General features: G+C 40.7%; 1 protein-coding gene across 4 annotated transcripts in view; it reads left to right on the top strand.

The window, feature by feature from the left end:
* Positions 1-19,580, top strand: part of LOC133140454 (transmembrane protein 132D) — a 52,326-nt gene that overhangs the window by 19,935 nt on the left and 12,811 nt on the right. For all 4 annotated transcript variants that reach the window (XM_061260438.1, XM_061260434.1, XM_061260437.1 and 1 more), the window contains exons 3-4: positions 9,031-9,165; positions 16,161-16,347. In XM_061260438.1, the coding sequence (XP_061116422.1) occupies positions 9,031-9,165; positions 16,161-16,347 (322 nt within the window). The remainder of the gene's footprint in view (positions 1-9,030; positions 9,166-16,160; positions 16,348-19,580) is intronic.

Raw genomic sequence — 19,580 nt, 5'->3', positions numbered from 1 at the left:
AGAAATGCTCAGAAGAGAGAAAAAGAGCTGCAAAAAAGAGTTCACAGGACAACAATATAATGTACTACCTACACAGCAGAGTTGCCAGAGAAAACAACCTCAACACAAAATTAAGTGTCTGAAATATGCAACATTGAGAACTTTGAGAAGCCTGGAGCCTTTTGGAACAATCTGCTTTGGACTGAGGAAACCAAAATGAAACTTTTTGGCCACCACCAAAGAAGGTAGCCTATATTTGTAGAGAAGAACACCATGCCAACTGTTAATCATTGAGGTGGATCCATTTCCTCCAGGAATGATGAAGGATGAAGGTTTTAGAATGGTCACCACAATCCCCACACTTGAATATTATTGAAAATATGTGGAGAGATCTCAAACACGTCGTGCATGCAAGGAGGCCAAAGAATATTTCTGAGCTAGAAGTATTCTGCCAGGAGGAATGGGGAAACCTTCCAAAAGCGAGAAGACTCTTAGCTGGCTACAGGAAGGGTTTACAAGCTGCTATATCTGGCCGTGGAGGAGTTACGAAGTACTAACTGACAGGGCTCCCAAACTTTTGCACAGGGCCTTTTTCCTTTTTTTATTATTTTGAAACTGTAAAAAATAAAAATAAAATACTAAGTAATTTTGCTTAAAAATTTAAAGAAATGTGTCATATTTAACTTTGCACTGTTTAGAAGTCAGGTTTGCTTCTGTTCACTTATTATGATGTTAATTGTAAAAACCTATTTTTGCCCCAGGGGACCCAAATTTCTCACTTGTTTCAGTTTAGCCGTTTCCTAAATATGGGGCAAAACTTTCAAGGGCAAAAGTGTCCGGTGTTATGAACATGCTCAGGCTTGCTCTTCCCTGCAGAAAGTGGGATCTTTCATGCCTTTGTACACAGAACATGGATAATCACTGATTGGTTTGAGGAGCATGACACAGACTTAATGGTCAGTGCCATGCACCTCATTGCCTTCTCAGCCAGGTTTGAATCCAATTAACTGGAAATAGAATATTCTGGAACCAACGCCAGGCAGCATTTTCCACTTATATTAACTAGGCCTGAGTCGATTGACTTTGCTTTGGAAGACTGGTGTTCTCTTCCCCCTACAGTATTCTGGCCATATGGTGGCCCAGCAACTTATTAATTATTTAAATATTTTTTTAGACTGCCTGTATTACAGGTATTGTAATGTAATGTAAATAAAAATAAAAATAAAAGTTGAAACCAGTGAGAAATGACAAGCCTTGTTATAGATGTCTGGTTTTGAATATTAGTTAGAACTCTGACTTCTTTTGGAACCAATACCTATCTATAGATCCTCAATTAGTTGCTTCTGCCTTTTTAAATGTGGTTATGTACTAGTTTGAAAATGTTGAATGTGAATGAGTATGAGAAAAATGTTTTCAGATTAATGCTGTATTTTGCGTGTGGGGAAGGATGCATCCAAGCGTACATGTACCCTGTACTCCAACATTTCTTCTCCAAACTCATTTATGCAGTGAGGGATTTATTTAATCAGCGACAGGCCCGACTGGCTCTTCCCGCCTGCCCCGCTCTCGTACAGCTAGTGTTTACTTAAGCAGCGGTGCTGAAAATAGACTTTTTCTCTCAGCTTCGCTACTCTCTCACCCCTCCAGCCGTGTATCTTAATCACTGTCGGCGTAAATCCGTTTCCAGATTGCTCGCTTACTTTCGGTAGGCTACTTCCTCAATCACTCTCCTGCGTGCAGTTTATGTAGAAGTTGTCATGCGAAAGCGTAGTGGAACGAAGCAGCGGACCATTTCCTGAATGGTCAGACTTCCCGCTGCAGAAGACAGTTGGTCACCTCTCCACCAATGTACTTATTACAACAAGTTTTCTGCTGCAGATAAAACCATCCATCACTGAAGAGGCCCATGGCTGCGTGTGTGTATCATGTGTACCATGCAGTTTCATGGTCCATAGAAGTTCTCCTCATCACCATCCTTAGGAAGCTTCTGTTTCTATAATGGTCAGGGCCCCGCCTATTTCTGTTGTCTGTGTGTCCTCCTTATTGTGACCAATCCTTAGGAAGCATCTGTTTCTATTAATGGCTAGAGCCCAGTAAATTTCAGTTGTCTGTGTCCTCCTTATTGTCACCAATCCTTAGGAAGCTTCTGTTTCTCTAACGGTCATGGCCCAGCATATGTCTACTGTTGTTGTTGGTGCTGCTGCTGCTGCTGTTGTTGTTGTTAATGTAATTTGTAGCTCTCAGTTAATTGTCTTTTCATCCATGTAACAAGACCTACAATAACCCTAACAAATCAGAGATTAGCGAGAGACTGTCAGCGTATGGGTGGCACTTATATCTCCACTGACCATTTATTTCATCGTTCTGCTATTGTCTTAATGCCACCCCTCCAGATGGTCTCGCAGTCCTCTGAGGAGGAACGCCACTGTAACTGCCATTTTACGTTGGCAAGTTTTTCACCCTGATTGTAGATGGATGGTGAGTGTGGCTATGAGACCAGATGTTAATGCGGCAGTGTGTTCCTCTGTTGTGCACTGTGAGTTTATGTGGGGGTTTTTTTGTTGTCAGTAAATAATCCTGAAGAAACTCCAACTAACGAGTCTGTGAACAGCCGAAGACCGTAGGCTCCAGTGAAAATGAGTAAAGGACTTTGAATAAAATGGCATATAGGCACTAATTCCACAAGAAAAGTTGACCTACATGCACCTCTGCTTGGAAGAGACATACAGAGATTTAAACTTTTGGAGGGACCACTTAGCAGGCAGGTTTGGTGTGTGAACAGAAAATGCACCTGCACAAAGGGCTTTGAAATGCTTTTAAATAATCAATCCCACAGTATGCAGGTCTGACTGTTTCATTTAACTTAAAATCAATGCCTATTTCATGTAACCAGTGATTTAAAGGAGGGCTGATTATAGCCCTGTGTAACTGCCATTAAACTATTTATTTGTATTTTAGCCACATTCTCTTGATTAATTCTAAGCATGTCCATGGTATTTGAAGGTACGAGAATTTTAGTGTGGCAATCGCCTGTATTCCTGGGTGGCATGTCTCGATGTCTGCTTACCGTTCATTTGAGTAGCACGGGACGTTTCTATCTACTAGCTGTATTCTCTGGCCAAGCCATCTGGCTCTACCATCTCCCTGCGATGCCTAATGGCATTTTTGGAAAATCTCTCCACATACCTAAGTCATGCCCCAAATGCAAAAAAGGCCACCATTGTGGACTGATTACTGTTTGACTGGATGAGCTAAAGCATTTACCAACATAATTGGTAAGTAGCCTGCCACTTTTCCTGTGCCTGTGTTGGTGGCAGGTCCAGCATTTTATACACGTTTACCATAGAGCAAGCTTATCGGTCGCTATGGGGACAGAGGGATAGAATAATGGAGCAGTCAGCCGGCAACATTCCCCCATGCAGGCAGTGGCACTGAGAATGGCAAAATGGTCGGAATTAGGTGGAGACACTGCTTCTTACTGCGCACATTGTGCTAGCATTAAATACAGATAAAATTATGTAAAGCCACTTTTTCACTTTCTTGTAAAGTACTAGACAGATTTAAAACAAGCCGATGATGCTATTTTTCCTAATAAAAGGTGTTACTGTTACTGGTGCTACAGTTTTGCTGAAAACATGACTAAACCAATACACTATGTCATCATAACCAGTACAGAGCTGTGCAATATCAGCAGAGAGTTACATATTGCACTGTACATGGCAAAACGCTCATCTGAATTTCAGCACATATCCACATCATTCAAACAAAGTGAGCGTACAGCCAGGGATGACTTGAGAGCGGCCTTTCTGAGAGTCTGATCTTTATTGCACATACTGCCTAGAATGACTTACTGCCACCAGGAGTTTAGAAAATGTAGAACAAAGAACAAAAAAGCCCAAATGGCTTTTGGCTTCAGGGGTCAGGGGTCATAGCAGCGTGTAATGGGGGTGGGTGGTGTGGTGTCTCTCCCCGGCAGCAGTTGTGTGTCACAGGGCCTGGTGAGGCCCTCTATGCAGATCACACCCCACCTGTCAGCCTGACGCCCCGGCCGGGCCCGGTGGAGAAGAGAGAGGGATGGCGGGTGCAGCACCTGAGAACAGGGCTTCTCACACTCTGTCAGCTCCGCCCAGGGCGCCCATCCGTCTTCTCCGCCTCGCCACCCCCCTCTACCGCTGGTGCCGCTAACCAGGGCTTCCGCCCCCCTTCTCCACCCAAAACACTGCACCCTGGCCCGCAGGGGATGTCCTCTGGAGTCCCCTCCTAGAGGCGGAGCGCCAGCTTCCATGAAGCGAGGAAAAAGTATTTTGGGGAGAATGGGAGATGCATGACCCTCTCTTACCTACACACTTAATTCTGCATAGACTTTCAATTAATTTTTCAACCACATCAACCATGTTGTTTATCCACCAAGCCTGTTATGTGAAAACCCTTCAACAGATCTTGGTGCAAATTGCTTTCAGGTCAATTGTTGTTTCCCTTCATTTTAAAGATGCTTCATTCATTCAAGACAGAATCTTGAAAAAGTTCACCTTGATTTGAAATGTTCATCTGTGTTCCAGAGTGAGAGAACAGAAGTCATAACGGTTTGAAGGGGGGAGTCATTTGTTTATTCTCCCCAACGGTGTATTGACAGATGTTATTTGTCGAGAAAAGTATTTTTATGCATATTTTAGTTACATAACACAGTGCCGCATTCTTCACGGTCCATGATGGAATTGCTCACTGAGCGAAAATAATCCTTTCTCACCTCTGTAATTACTGTGTACAAATTATGAGGTGTGCAAATTAATCAAAGAGAATTATGACATAATTATTATGTAAATATTATGTCATTCTTACTCCACAAAGGAACCCCAAATACATGGAAGCCTTTTACTCAGACGGCTCAGTCAGGACCTGCTTTGTCTTGTGGCAGTCGTATCCCCATCTTTGCGTTTGGAAGCTCCATATAGCCCATTTGTCACACACTCCTCTGCCCCCTGAGCTTTGTCACCATCGCCGCCTTAATCACAGGCTGCAGTGAGTCCATTCCCTCCCTCCCTCCCTTCCTCCCTCTCTCTCTATCTCTCGAGAGTGGGACAGCGTCCCGCATTCACCCCTGCCGCCCTTCCCCCAGAGTCAGCCTGTTCTAACAATAGAGTGGGACCCAGACGAGCGGCCACTGCTCTCTGCACCACTCACTTTAATAGACAGTGTAGAGCATCCGGTCACCTTCAAAAGAGGCACAGCCCAGCCCGGTCCAGGGACTTAAATACCCTGCATCGTATCTCTGGCTCCCCCGCACTGGCTCTGCCTGGTGCACCATCTGTTTTGGTTTGTTTCACATTTTTAATTCGACTGACATTTGACTACACTTCTTTTTGCGTTGTTTCAGCGAAGTGGAATATTGTATTCCTGTGTTTTTGCCTAAAGCACTTATTGGTCATATTTGAAAGCAGAATGATCTTGCCTATAGTAACCTGTTCAAATAGACTTCAAAATAGACTTGTCTAAGTGATAGGTTACTTTACTGACTGAACCACTTCACACACACTTGGTTCAGGAAGTGGCTCAGTCAGTAAAGTAACCTGTCACTAAGTCTATTTCTGAGTTTATTTTGTTAAAGTTATTGACCATGAATGTGTGCTAGGGCCTGTATGGCAGCAAGATTCAACCTCAGCTAAGTCATTAGCTGAATACAGCTCAGAGTTCACAGCAGACGGACGCAGTTGGCCCCATCCCCCCGGGGGTAGGGTGGATTTAAACTGTACATGCTTCCTAAGACTGCTGTGCTGCATTAGCCCCTCTTAATAACACACCGGGCACCCAGAGGCTATCAATTTTAGCAAATAAGAAATATACTGCTCCTTCGACTGGCGCTAGCTTAACTGCACTACTTTATGGTCTGTGCTGTGTAAAATCGCCACTAGCCCACAGGCCATTATATCAGAGTAGTGCACATGCTTAAGCTGAATTGCACCTTGCAGGAGGGCTGCAACTCACAGAATCATCTTAAACTAGGTGGCGTCATGTCCTAGAGTGTTTTTAAAGCTATTGTACGAAGCACTGTCACAGGAATGTAGGCGTAATTGTTTTAAATGTCGAGATGACATGCTCTTATGAGTTTCTAAATAGTTTTTTCTTTGCTTTTTCTTTTATTAAATTTTTTGTCGCTAGTGTTCTTTGCTGAAAATGTATGTATGTACTGCTGCCATCTTGGCCTCTTGTATCTCAATGAGACTTCCTGATGAATGGATGGATGAGACGAACAACTACTAATTCCACATGGGCAGAAATGCCTAGTTATTTTGTGGGAATGAAAGCTTACGGCATTGTGATCTGTGTCTAAGCCTTGGGCATGTTGACCTCAGCCTGTGCTGACTGACCATCCTGCCAGTCGTTGGGTTTTCGAATGTTTTGTCAGAATGGGATTACAGGGACAGGACACATTGAGCCAGGGATGAGGAGCAGGGCACTGTCCTCCTCGACTCTGTGCCTTCACGGGTCGTGAGTGGAGCTCCTGAGATCAGAAACCGGAGCGGGAGGCCGAGGGATCCGCTAATGCCTCTCTGTGCCATGTGGCTTTGTCAGCAGGAGATCAGACGGATGTTTGCCAAGATTAGTGCTCCCTTGAGCCCCAAAATCCACGCGTGGTAGAGCTGTTTGTGCAGATGCGCTGAAACATTCAGACGTGGCACATGCACTGTACACACACAAGACACAATACACATGCACACGTCTACACACTTTCACACGCGAGTACAAACGTGCACACTCGTACACAGTTAAAATCGAACTTTTGTCATTTGGAGGGAGATGAGGCATCATAGACATTACATGAATATGGTTGCTGGAACAAGGTGTACTCTGTGAGTTGCCCTTGAAAGTGCTGGGCGAACTCCAGCTGGGGAAATATTATGCTTCAGATTGGCGCTGAAATGCTGCACATCATAACCCCACTGAGGCCCATAGTGCACACAGCCTCGTTCGCTGCTTTAATGTTTATTGGAAAGATACGGGCATAAGCCAATAAGCATTGTCATAAGATTAAATGAAAAGTATTGGAATTAACATCCTACACCCTAGCAGTGGGCTTCATTTCATTTAGTTTTAATGGCATTTTTTTTTTTTAAATGAAAAGACCATAGTCGGCCATTTAATTGTGCTGGAAGTATTCTGGCGCGGTTAGCAGGGCGTCCGTAACATAGCAGATGAAACTAAATAAGTGAAAAGAGTCTCCGGATCATATTGAGCCAAAGGAGAAAGCATTTTCTGATAAGGATGCTATTATGGCTTGACTGCAAAATAATAGTTATCTTGATTAAAGATGCTTTTCAGATTGTACTCTGATATTTATGACTCTTAAGGCCAGTTTGTAGTCCGGTGTTGCTTGACTGAAATTACAGAGCATTCATGAAAGCGTTATTATCGGCGGTTGTGGATTGTGGCTGTTATCCTTAGCAAAAATATATGAACACACAAGAGTCACCCAGAGTAAAAACCATACGTCGCTGCGACCAGCAACATCTGTTGTTGTACATCGCTCTGGATAAGAGCGTCTGCCAAATGCCATTAATGTAATGTAATGTAATGTACATCACTGTTCACAGGGACGCACTGACGCTGGACTATAAAGTGGCATTTAGAGGTCATATGTATGGGGGAAAAAGGCTGACTCGTCACCAAAAAGTGTTTTCTCATGGTCTCTGATAATTCATCAGACTTATGATAAGGATCAGGCTTCCTCATGTAACCTTGCTGCCCCACTCCCTCCGTGGGTCATTTTAAGTCAAGCTAGGCTAAGACAGGCACTCCAATCGCACCTACCACTGTTTGCTTTTCATTCCAGGAGTCAGTTTAGCATTAGCAGTGGGCACCCCCACCAGCTGAACTGCATGTCAGAGCGGTGTGTATATTCTGCTCCATTAGATAATGTTTATCCTTTGTAAATTAGAGGACAAGAGGCCAGCCAGACATTAGGATAAATAAATTGTCAGTATGACAGGAACAAAGGGGCTGAACTTTGTGATGCATACCAAACAAGCTTCCCAATTACAATCTGTTTTTTTTCTTTCCCTCGCCACAACCAAGCTCACAGCCAAGATCTTGCTGGGTTCTGTCCGAGACATGGACCTTTATAGATATATACACTAAAACCCCACGATAATGCACTCATTTGGATATAACCTAATCACTTTGCTCCCGTTCTAAATAATGTCCTCACCTTTTTTTTTTCATGTTAAAAGATATAGAGATAATATTTCTACTTATAGTATATGTTCATGAATTCATGGGGATTTTGCTTTCATACATGAGAAAAGTTTTTTTCTCAATTAAACGTATTTAATATCACTAACAAAGTGACAAAGCTGTGTGTTACTCAATTTATTAGATTGTTGCCACGCTTGTTAATCAAGGAAAAATTAAAACAGTTTCAGACCAATGATAATTTTAAAGGGAGGTTTTGTGTACCTACAGAATGTTGCAAACCCAAAAAGAAAGGTGCAGACTAGTGGAAGATAAATATCTTAAATAAGTTGCACACTCAAATTTCTCCTTGCTGTGATTGCGGCTAAATGTCTTTGTCAGGTTGCTAGCCCTTTTATAGGACTGATTGAAGATGGGTAAGACAAAATCATGTGACAGGACAACACATTTGACATTTAAAGCAATATACAAGGAAACTTTTGTGCCCAACCAATTTTCTTCTCACCAACCACTGTTGTTGCTGTACATTACATGCTGTTCGGTGTGATGTGCTGATGGAATGTTGCTGTTCTAGTTGATGCTGTGCTCAGTGGGGTTTGGTTGAGTGATATTGGTATTTGTGTTTTGCATGCTGTGAATCATTTCAGAGGTAGACACCTGTGTGAGGCCAGCTTCCTGCTCTTACAAAAGATCAATCTTCCCATAGACACACACAGCGCTTTGGAGTCTGTGTTACGTACCCCACAAAGAACAAAGAGCATAACATCAGCAGGCTTTGTATGGATTTTTGAATTATGACACCACTGCTTTAGTTCATATTTACAAAGCTTTCATAATTTTTGTTGCCGTCTTTGCCTCTAACAGAACAACCGTGAAGAAGGGTGTGTCTTTCAGCACAGCCACGCCCAGCAACTCACTCTGGGACACAGCCCTAGACACTGGGGTGGATGGCACCATTTCCATTGCGTGCCAGAAGAAGACCGCCATATCCAGGAAAAGGTACGTGATGCCTCTACTTATACTGTTACTACATTTAAGAATCCCCTCGTTTTAATCCCTAGTGTCCCATATAGAAACCACACCATCAGCATATAGATTCTTGCCATTGAGACATTCTGTAACTGGAATATACATATACTTTCTGTCAATCTCTTCTTGCTGGTGACTGTACTGTAGTGACCACTGGTGTGGTGTGTAGTTGGATGGTGGATAGTTTGGGACTGGTTTCCTGAGTTATTCCTTTTTGCCCTGAAAAAGCAGTCTACTCATAAGCTGATCCTGAAGGTTGCTTGTGTCTGGTGTGTACTTGATGCCTGCTGTATTCATGAGAAAGATACCACTGCTGTATTCATGAGTGCGTGTGCAAAAAACACCTAATTAGATAATCAATTCAGCAGGAGACAAATTTGAATGTCCTTGTCATTCAACTGAACTCCACTGAGCCTCAACTGAGCACAACGACAGCTAAAGGGTCAGTGTTTGGTGCAAAACTTTATCTTCTGTTATGCTGAGTAAGACACAACATTCAGTCTATGCAGTCAAGGTCCAACTCAGGTTTCCCATCTGGGCTTCCAGTTAGCAAAAACGTGCAGCCTGATCCTACAACCATCTCTCAGTCCTCTCATTCTGTTAGACCCTGAACTTTGTGACCATTTGATTGGCTCAAAAGAGGGAGCAGATTGCTCCAGAAAAAATGGAACATCTGGCCTTATTAAAAGTATGTGTTTATTTTCATGAGTACCATCTTCCTTTTACTAGCAGCTGTTCAGACTCCTACAAACAAAATAGAATATGCTGCCACAATAAGCAGAGGCAGATTTAACAATGCTAAATTATTCTCCTTTAGTTAAAAAAAATACAATTACTTTTTTGGTATGACTAAAATCATTGTAAGTGAAAACATTTATTTTCCATATTGCATTTTAAAAGAATCCTCCAACATTTGGCCCTGTTTGGGTTATTTGACTCGGTTTAATTGACATCAGCCTTGGTGGTGCTGCATATTATCACACAGAACTACCAGAACTGGTGTCGCGTTTAATAAGTCTCAGTGGACCGGCCCCCAGATGTTACAAACAAATAATCCCATTGCAGTGGTACTGTGAGGGCAAGCCAAAACCAGAATTACACGAAGAATCAATTCCTCAAGCTCATGAGGCTACTTAACTGCCTTGGAGCAGCTTAATTTTAGCCACAACCTTTTTAAAATACAAGAATGAGTTATAATATGAAAAACATGTTGACATTACTTTAAATGTGATTCTACTATTACGCAGCTATACACACATCCGTCATACACTGTATAAATGGGACATTACAAATTGTGCTTGTATGCAATTGTTTGAAACCCACAACAGTGGGTGTTGTTTCTTGGAAGTACGTCTGCTTGAACATCTGAATAGAAAACACAGGGACTTGTTTCCCTCTTCTCAGTTTGGATAACTTTTTAATACTTTCAGAAGCTTTAGTGCTCAGAATTCGATGAATTGCGTATCATCTCACTATGCCTATACATTAAAATGTATAGTTTCTTTGGGGTGCAAAAATCTCGGCACCCCTGGTTTTAAATGTCTGTTACAATTAATCTGTACATGATTGAAAGCAAACCTGAACTCTAAATGAAACATGAGACATTTCTGCAAATTTAAAGCAAGATTGCCTTTTATTTTCATTTTTTTCTGTTTATAAATCATATAAAAAGGAGAAGGGTCCTGTGTTTGGGAACTTTTTTGGATTATTCCTTCAATGGGAATTCAATGAGTCAATTCCAAGAAAGATTTCAGAGAGAATGGCCCGAGACCTTCTGAGAAATGCTGAATTCTGAAGTCTGGAGAATAAAAAATAAAACATTGAGAAGCCTGAAGACTTTTGGAACAATGTGCATTGGACTGACAAAACCTAAATTAAATTTTTTGGCCTCCATCAAAGAAGGTATGTTTGGAGAAAAATGGGTGAAGCCTTTGTAGAGAAGAACACATTGTCAACTGCGGAGCATGCAGGTGGATCCATTATGCTTTGGGGCTGTGTGGCAGGACGAATGGATTCCACCAAATATTAAGAAATTCTAGAGACTAATCTTTGAAGGTCAGTTCAGACATTTAAGTTAAAGAGAGGTTGGGCATTTCAGCAAGACAATGATTCAAAACATAACTTGAAATGAACCCTGCACTACCTCCAGGAAAGACAGATGACGGTTTTGGAATGGTCACCATGGTCCCCAGATATTATTGAAAATCTTTGGAGAGATTGCAAACATACCATACATGCAAGGCGGCCAAATAATATTTCTGAGTTACAAAGTACTGACTGAAAGGGTTCCCAAACTTTTGCACAGGGCCTTTTTCCTTTTTTTAATTTTTTGAAACTGCTAATTTCTTTTAATAAAAAGTAATCTTGCTTTAAAATATGAAGAAATGTGTCATGTTTAACTTTACCATTTAGAAGTCGGGTTCGCTTCTGTTCACTTAGATATTAATTTGACCTGGGGGTGCCCTCATCTTTGTACACCACTGTAAAACTTACTATTCAAACTTTGCAACTGACAAAACCTTTCTCCTCCACAATGCAGGCAGTAATCTTAAAGGTACAATAGGTCATTTTGGACATCTAACTGCCAAGAGAGGAAAAGCAGCAACAAACACCGTCAAACCGCAACACTGTTTATCACTCCCCCTTCTCTGTGAACACGCTGCTGTCGAAACGCCATTGAATTGTACAGCTATACGATGTTTTGGTACAGATTGCCGGCCCGTAAATTGTATATTTTGAAACCTTAATTTAAGGACTATAAACACAGCCAGAGGGTGAGTCAACATGTCAGTCGGCCTTTTTTCAACGATTGGAAGGGACAATATTTTCACACATTTTACGTATTGTACCTTTAAGACAGACACAAGGCAGTTACTAGTATGTGATGACACCACCTTGCGCACTGCTCTGGAGAATAGTGGCCATAAATATATATGTAAACCCCCTAAATGCTAAAATATTAATAAAATAGTCTGATGCAACTTCTTTGCCTGCTCTGTAAAGTGGAACAGAGCAGCAGCATTCAGACACAGGAGGGAGACACTGTGGTGTTATTAGAAGAGTACAGAGTTGTACTTCACCTCATGGCCGGACGGACAGCAGGAATGAGTTGGAACTGCTGATGCTGTCATGTAATGGGGCCAAGAGGGAAAGGGACTCTTCCACCTCATGCTAGTTCTACCTGCTCTGTGCTGTGTGTATGTAGTTACAGTATATTTCTCATTTCAGCCCAGTATCTCTCCCCATATATGGTTGTAAAATTCACATTTTAAAAGAAAAATCTAGAAGAATGGGAAATAGACTTGCTGATGCAAGCCTGCAGGGTGAAATAGACCTGCCTTCATTTTCTTTCTGCGTGATTATTTCTTCTATTACAGCAGACATGAGGAAGTACATCATGTTTAGTTGTATTACAGGATCTCTGTGGGTCCAGGATTTCTAGAAAATGACTTTGAATAGAAGAAACAAATTGGGTCTTGTTTATGGGGCTGTGTATGCATCTGCTGTATGCTCTATGGCCATGCTGGCTGGGTGTAATGCCCCTATTGAAAATGGGCCGACATAAAATAGTCAGGAACATGATGTCTGCAAATACTGTTCTCAAAGAGCAACAAAATGTTCTTTCTAACAGCAGTTCTGTCGCAGTAATTCCCTCTAGCAGACTTCAGAGGACTCTTCAGGAAAAAAAAAAAAAAAACTGTTTTACTGCTGAATCCTTAGACATTTCCATTTCTTGTTTCATCTACGTTTTGTTAGGGAGACAGACACATGCATAGCAGTGATACAGTATCTATGAGTAGTGTAAGAATCTGATAAAAATGAACAGCCTGACAAGTTAACACTACTTAGAGCATGTTAAAGAGTTGGATCTTGAATGTACAGTGAGGTCTGTAAGTATTTGGATAATGACATAGGTCTATACTTCCTATACAGCTCACTCCATATTGATGTAAGTGTGTGACCATCGACACTTTTGATTGGAGGGTATTGACATCCATATGGAGTGGATGTAGGAATTACAGCCCTTTAAAATGGCGTCACTGCCCAATTATTTACTAACCTTACTGTATGTAATGAACCATTAAAAGATTTCCCTTTGGTAATTGATTATTTCTTTGGATTTTGTCTCAAATTATTTGACCAAAGCCTTTTATTGATGAACATTAGGCTGAAATTCAGGCTTAGTCATTTTGTTCTTGCATTGCCAAAGCAGAATTTCTTCAACCCTTTCCCTCAAAGTAAGTCAAATATTCATCTCTATGACCTATTCATTTAACATTGGTATGCATGCATATAACTGTCTATATATCTTCATAATATGTATATACAGTGGGAAATATCTGGAAATATGTTTGCACAAATGATAGTCAACAATAAATGCTAGACGTCTGGTTGAAATACCCAGCTATTGAGCCTACAGGCACTTTCCCCATAGGCTGACAGGATGTACTGCAAAGCAGGGTGAAGGAGGAGCTTAGATTTCTGTATATACATAGATTTTAAGCAGGATTTTTAGCAATAATAAAAATGTGGCTGTACACTATCAGGTTGTGAAGCATTTTACGTCATACTAAGCCTGAAGGGATGTGACCATAACTGCTTGGGACAACCTCATGGTGACCTCATGAAATATTCTTCCCCATGTGATAGAGATGTTTGTAGTTGATCTATACAATTCTAAGTGTAAATGGTGAGTTGATCCTTCTCAAAATAATATGCTGTCTGTTTTGCACCCTGCCATGCATTTCTAATGGGTGTCATTGCAAAGCCACTGTGCACCCCTTGGCATGATATCAATGTCCTGTAAGTACTGTAAGCATTATGGGAATGTGAGGGTATGTCAATCACTTACTGACCCATCATTTATAAATCTTGGTGCTGTTGTGGTATTTTGTTCACTGGACAAAATATGAGTAACATTTTATTTATTTTTATTTTTTTTACATTATCCCATTGAAGGTAAATAATTTGATATTATCATTTCTCTTTAAAAAGTTTGTATTTGTACTTGTATTTTGGCAATTGTTGGTAGCGACATACACAAAAAATAGTTCAAGGAAGCTAATCCATGGCACCCTAAATAACAATGTGTATACTATTTTCAAGTATAATGTAGTCTATTTTCATATATTGCATATTTTTTATTTTCTTGATTTGTGCATTTCATATATAATATGTGTACAGGAATGTCTCAGAGATGGGACTGAGACATAGCAAATGGAGGCCTGGTTCTTTGTGCCAAATGTACTGTAAGATATACACTCACGGAGTTATCAGGATCATCCTACAAAATGGTCCTCCTCATCCTTAATCAGGAAAAAGACTGGTCAACCCTATCCTCCCATTACTTCTCTACTGACCCCATTTGTACGACCTGACCTACTTAAGCTTTTAAAACAATTCCCCTGAATTCTTCTAGATCATCCACAAGGCTTAAGAGCTCCCTGTTTGTTAAAAGATTCTGGGCAGATTCATCAGATTAACATGGATCCTGCATCCCATTGAAAGCATTATATACTGAATGGAGCAGATTGTATTATTGCTGTGAAACTGAGGACGCACACTGGTAATGAGAGCTGGTGCTGTTCGCCCTTCAGCCCTGAGCATGCACCGAAACACAGATGGATTCCAAACAGTCTTTCACATGTAATGAGTTTCAAAAGAAGCGCAATGATGAGATGGGACTGGAGATGGGAGGACTCCTTCCTCAATCTCCATAGTTGACTTTTCGCGTGCACCGAGCGCACGCCCGATCACATTTCATGATTGCTAGACATTGCAATGAGGTACATGCACTTTAATCCCAGGTTACTTTAGCTCAATAGGGAAACTGCCTCAGGATAAAGGCTTTTGAATATGGCGGAAATGCGGTGACGGACACTACTGGTGCATTTGCACAAATGAACAAATGAAAATGCAGATTTAATCTTGCATTAGTTGATGTCGATATTATGCATTATTTTCATAACAGTTTGATCTGTCTCTTCCAGGTATGTACAGAGTAATGAAATTGCATTTTTTTATTTAGTTTGAAAATGTTAGATCAGGAGAGGATGAACTGAACGTTTTGTGGAAAGCCTTATGACATTGCTGTCATGTAATGCTGAGTAAAGACATAATAAGACTAATGGTAGATGTGTGGACAATAGATTAAAGGCTACTGACGCTATAGTACTGCTACTATTTATTATTATTATTATTATTATTATTATTATTATTACTATCATTAGTAGTAGCAGTACATTACATTACATTACATTATTGGCATTTGGCAGACGCTCTTATCCAGAGCGACGTACAACAAAGTGCATACCCATAACCAGGGATAAGTTCGCTGAAAGCCCCTTGAGGGAAGTACAATTTCAACTGCAGTAGTAGTAGTAGTAGTAGTAGTAGTAGTCCTAGTACTAGTAGTGACAGATTTTACATTCACTATACCAGTCCCATTGCCAGTATAAGACCTTATATTTGCTTGCAATGGATTTAAATAATGAACATCTAGGCTCTCAGAGCACTTTGTAGAGGGAATGTACAGTACCCACTTGGGTGTTGTACATGAAAGGGTGATACAAGGTGCAAGGTGACCATTTTGTGGTGCAGCACTCCATAAACATCAGCCAGGGTGGAGAGGGAGGAATCTATTCAGGAAGTGAAACTAAGGAATGATTAAATGTCCAATCTGGGAATTTTGCAAAGACACAGAGGGACCCCCAACTCTTTGCAATCAGCACCAAGGGACATTTAATGAACACAGTGAGTCATTGCCAGATGCTTCCAAAAGAACCAAATGCTTCTGAATGTGCCCATTCCTAAGCGAATTAGAACAGAACAGTCATGGCAACAGACTTTTATAGAACCAATTTTAAACAATGTCCCTCCTATAGCTATCCGTTCTTTCAAATTGCACAGATTATCATCACACTTTGGGAGTGGCTGAGATATGCAGTTCCCCTCTCTACTTCTAGGTTGGGTAGCAGCCTTATTGAGATCCTGCAGCTGGACTTTGAAGCTGAGGAGCTCAGCGGGCTTTCTGAGGGCCACGTGATCAAGTGGCGGCTGGAGTTGCCGGGGAAGACCAAGAGGGGCGACGAGGGCACCATGACGATCTACACCACTCAAAGGGACTTTGTGGGCCTGGCTCCACTTGTGATGGTGAGCACAACGCCCTGCCCTGTCTTTTGACATATTGACAATTAGTTCATCTCATAAATATGTTTCTTATGGGGCACTAAATACATGTGTAAATACTGCTTAAAAGTATGAAAAAATGCTAAATGTAAAGGCCGTATCTGCTTGGAGCCCATTCACTTTGGAGTCTTTGAAGCTCAATATGTCAAAACTGTCAGAACGCAGATAGAACCTTCTAATTCTCTCCAATATCTAAAATTCCCATTCTTGCCATTAGGACAGGTGTTATGTTCAAGCCCTGGTGAGAGTTGTTATTGATGTGCATTCATGACCCCTATACCCCTGTTTCTCTGGCTTGCTGTGCTCTTACTGTGATTAATAATTCAAATGACTTTGCATAAATTCCAGGCTGTTTGTATAGGTCAAGCACTTATCTCTTACACTGCTGATTTACAAAGCAGATTGGATGTGCTTGAAATGCTGTGTTAACCTGTGATGTAGATCAGCTGAGCCAATGAGAGTTTGCTATCTTTATGCCAGTGTTTACTTCCCTGTTCACCGTGGCCCATCAGCCTCTTTCACTGCTTTTCAAATGTAGACTGCTGTGTTGTCAATAGTTGTTTGCCTCTCCTTTGTGTTTACCAACCCACATTTAATCTGTGAAATAATCTCATTTCTGAATACGCTCAGAAAGCTGTGAAGCAATTTGTGTTATGGTTCCTTATCTGCATTCTGTGCTATTACGATCAACAGTGTTCCTTTCGACTGTAGTTGTTGAGAGAACATGGGAGATTTCGTAGTGGAGTAGATAGTAAGTGCTGTAATCAGATTTTCATCAGTAATGCAATTTTCCAAAATGGAATCTGAATGTGTTGCTTTCCCCTGCTCAAAACTCAGAAACCGGAAACTTCTGTGCTTCAGTCCGAGAGGAATACAGAAGACTTAGTGCCAGATTTATTAAGCATTTTGTGACTAGTTTCAGGTGCACATATGAGGTATTCCGTCCCAGAAACAGGTGTGTTATTTATCAAACAGGAACAATGGGTAAATAATGGGCGGAAATATTATAACTCTGGTTGATTATATATTCCATAGAATTTACTAAAGGGTAAATTTTTTCATGAAATTTCCCTAAATCTTTAAAGCTTTAATCGAGGCACAAGCAAGATGGAGACATGGGTCAAGGCATCAAATATGCCCTGATAGATCATACCCCACATGCAAGAACTCATCAAATGGTACAGATTATCAACCAATGCAATAATTAAGGCTGGGTGTTTGTCTCTGAAAATATTGGCTAAAGTCATCGAGTTGTCATGGCACAGTTGCTAAAATTCACAGAGAATTGCATTACTAAAATAATAAATAACCGGGTTACTGCATGTTTTTAGTTAGATTTGGTTGTAGCCTACATTGCGAGGTTTGAGTCTTTGATGGAGCACTTGTTGTCACCGATTGCAGCAACTGACTGCAGGCTGTGTTATAATTCCTATTAAAAACTGCTGAAAATCACAGAAAGACATGCAACTGTCAAAAGAAAAAGAGACAGAAACTGGGAAATCAGTGACAACTGTGACTTCTGGGACAAACACCCAACCATAGAAATAATTACTCTTCTGGGAGAAAGATAACCTAGAACCTTCCACAAAACATTCCCATACTATCGTGCTTATAGTCAAGCCTTGCATCATTACACTCTCTCGCATCTGGTTAATTTCATTCCACAGCCACTACAGCTGGAATATCACAGTCCACATTTTGTCTTGCGCTGAGCGTAGCACTGGATATGCTCTTGCATCACTCAACAGCGGTGTGAAAGACTGATATCAAATTATAGGAAGTGTTTGGTTGCAGTTATTGCAGCTAAAGGTGGTGCAACCAGTTATTGAGTTTAAGGGGGCAATTACTTTTCACAGGGGTGACATGAATGTTTGATTACATTTTAATTACATAAGTGAAACACATTTTAAAAAAATGTGTATTCCATTTACTCAGGTTTCTTTTGTCTGCATTTTCTCAAAAAATCTGAAACTTCAGTGTGACAAATATGCAAAAATAAAGGAAATCAGGAATGGGCACTATACATCCATTACAGCACTGGTCATCGATTTCCTCACAGATTACCTAGATTTTGGACACCTGTTTTTGGTATTTACCTGAAAGAAAGATCAGATTATGTATCCATCAGATGGAAATGTGTTTGTATATTTTTGTGTTTCACATTTTCAAATCAAACTTCTGACTCTCTCCCACGGTCTACTTACATTTTTTTGCTGCCGATATCTTTGCAGTGCAATACCGGAAGCATTGCAACTTTGTCCCAGTTTCTGGACCTGGTGCTAGATCTGCCCTCAAGGTGTAAGAGCTAGTCTGATGAGTCACCCTGAACGGAAAACAGAAACTGAACCTGCCTTAATTTAAAGAGAACAGTGAATCAGTGCACCTGAAGTCATATCGAACTCAAAGCCCTGAAGAAAAATAAAATTCTCATATGGATTAGGTAATGGAAAGATAAGAAAAAAGGAGAAATCAGATTTGCCCCCATTCTCCATAGAAATGTCCATGATTAAAGATGTTTTTCAAGCATATAACCAGATCTGCCCTTCATATGAACCTGGCATTATCTCTGAAGCTGTTCTGAGGACAGTGTGCTTTTTTCAAAAGACAAAAGGAGGGCAGTTACTGAACTCTGTCCCTGATCTTTATCTCCATCATTTAGTTTGTTTTTATGGAGGATGCTGTCTAACTCCATTTCAATATCTCATAATGTATTTAAATTGGCTGTGCATCTTCTGTTGATAAACTCTTGCTTGTACTGTGATTTGCTTGTAAACTCTCAAGTGATTTGAATTGTGAGAATGGGAGATGTTTATGTACCGTATAATTTGCATTCCATTGCATTGTCTAATTAATTCAGTGTTTTGCTGTATGTAGATGCAACCTCAAAATATATTATTTAATACTCATTGTTGAAGGGCTCTTTGCAAAACGACCTCTTTTCTCTAGTGATTTAATTTCAAGAGTAAAATTTGAGAGGGGTGATAAAATTGAGCAGTTCTAGCCACGTATATTCCCATGGCAACATCTAATACTCATGTAACAGCAAACCTGTTACATTTTAATAACATTTCCACATCCCTTCCCCTTTACAAGGTTGTGATATGACTTAAAAACATTCTATATACGTATGTTCTTAAGTCATATCACAAGGCCATCTAAAGCACAGATTCTGACCACAAAGATTTTGAGTCCAAAAG

This window comes from Conger conger, chromosome 11, assembly GCF_963514075.1.
Source record: "Conger conger chromosome 11, fConCon1.1, whole genome shotgun sequence".
In the NCBI taxonomy this organism is placed as follows: domain Eukaryota; kingdom Metazoa; phylum Chordata; class Actinopteri; order Anguilliformes; family Congridae; genus Conger; species Conger conger.
This window is presented reverse-complemented; position numbering and strand designations above follow the sequence as displayed.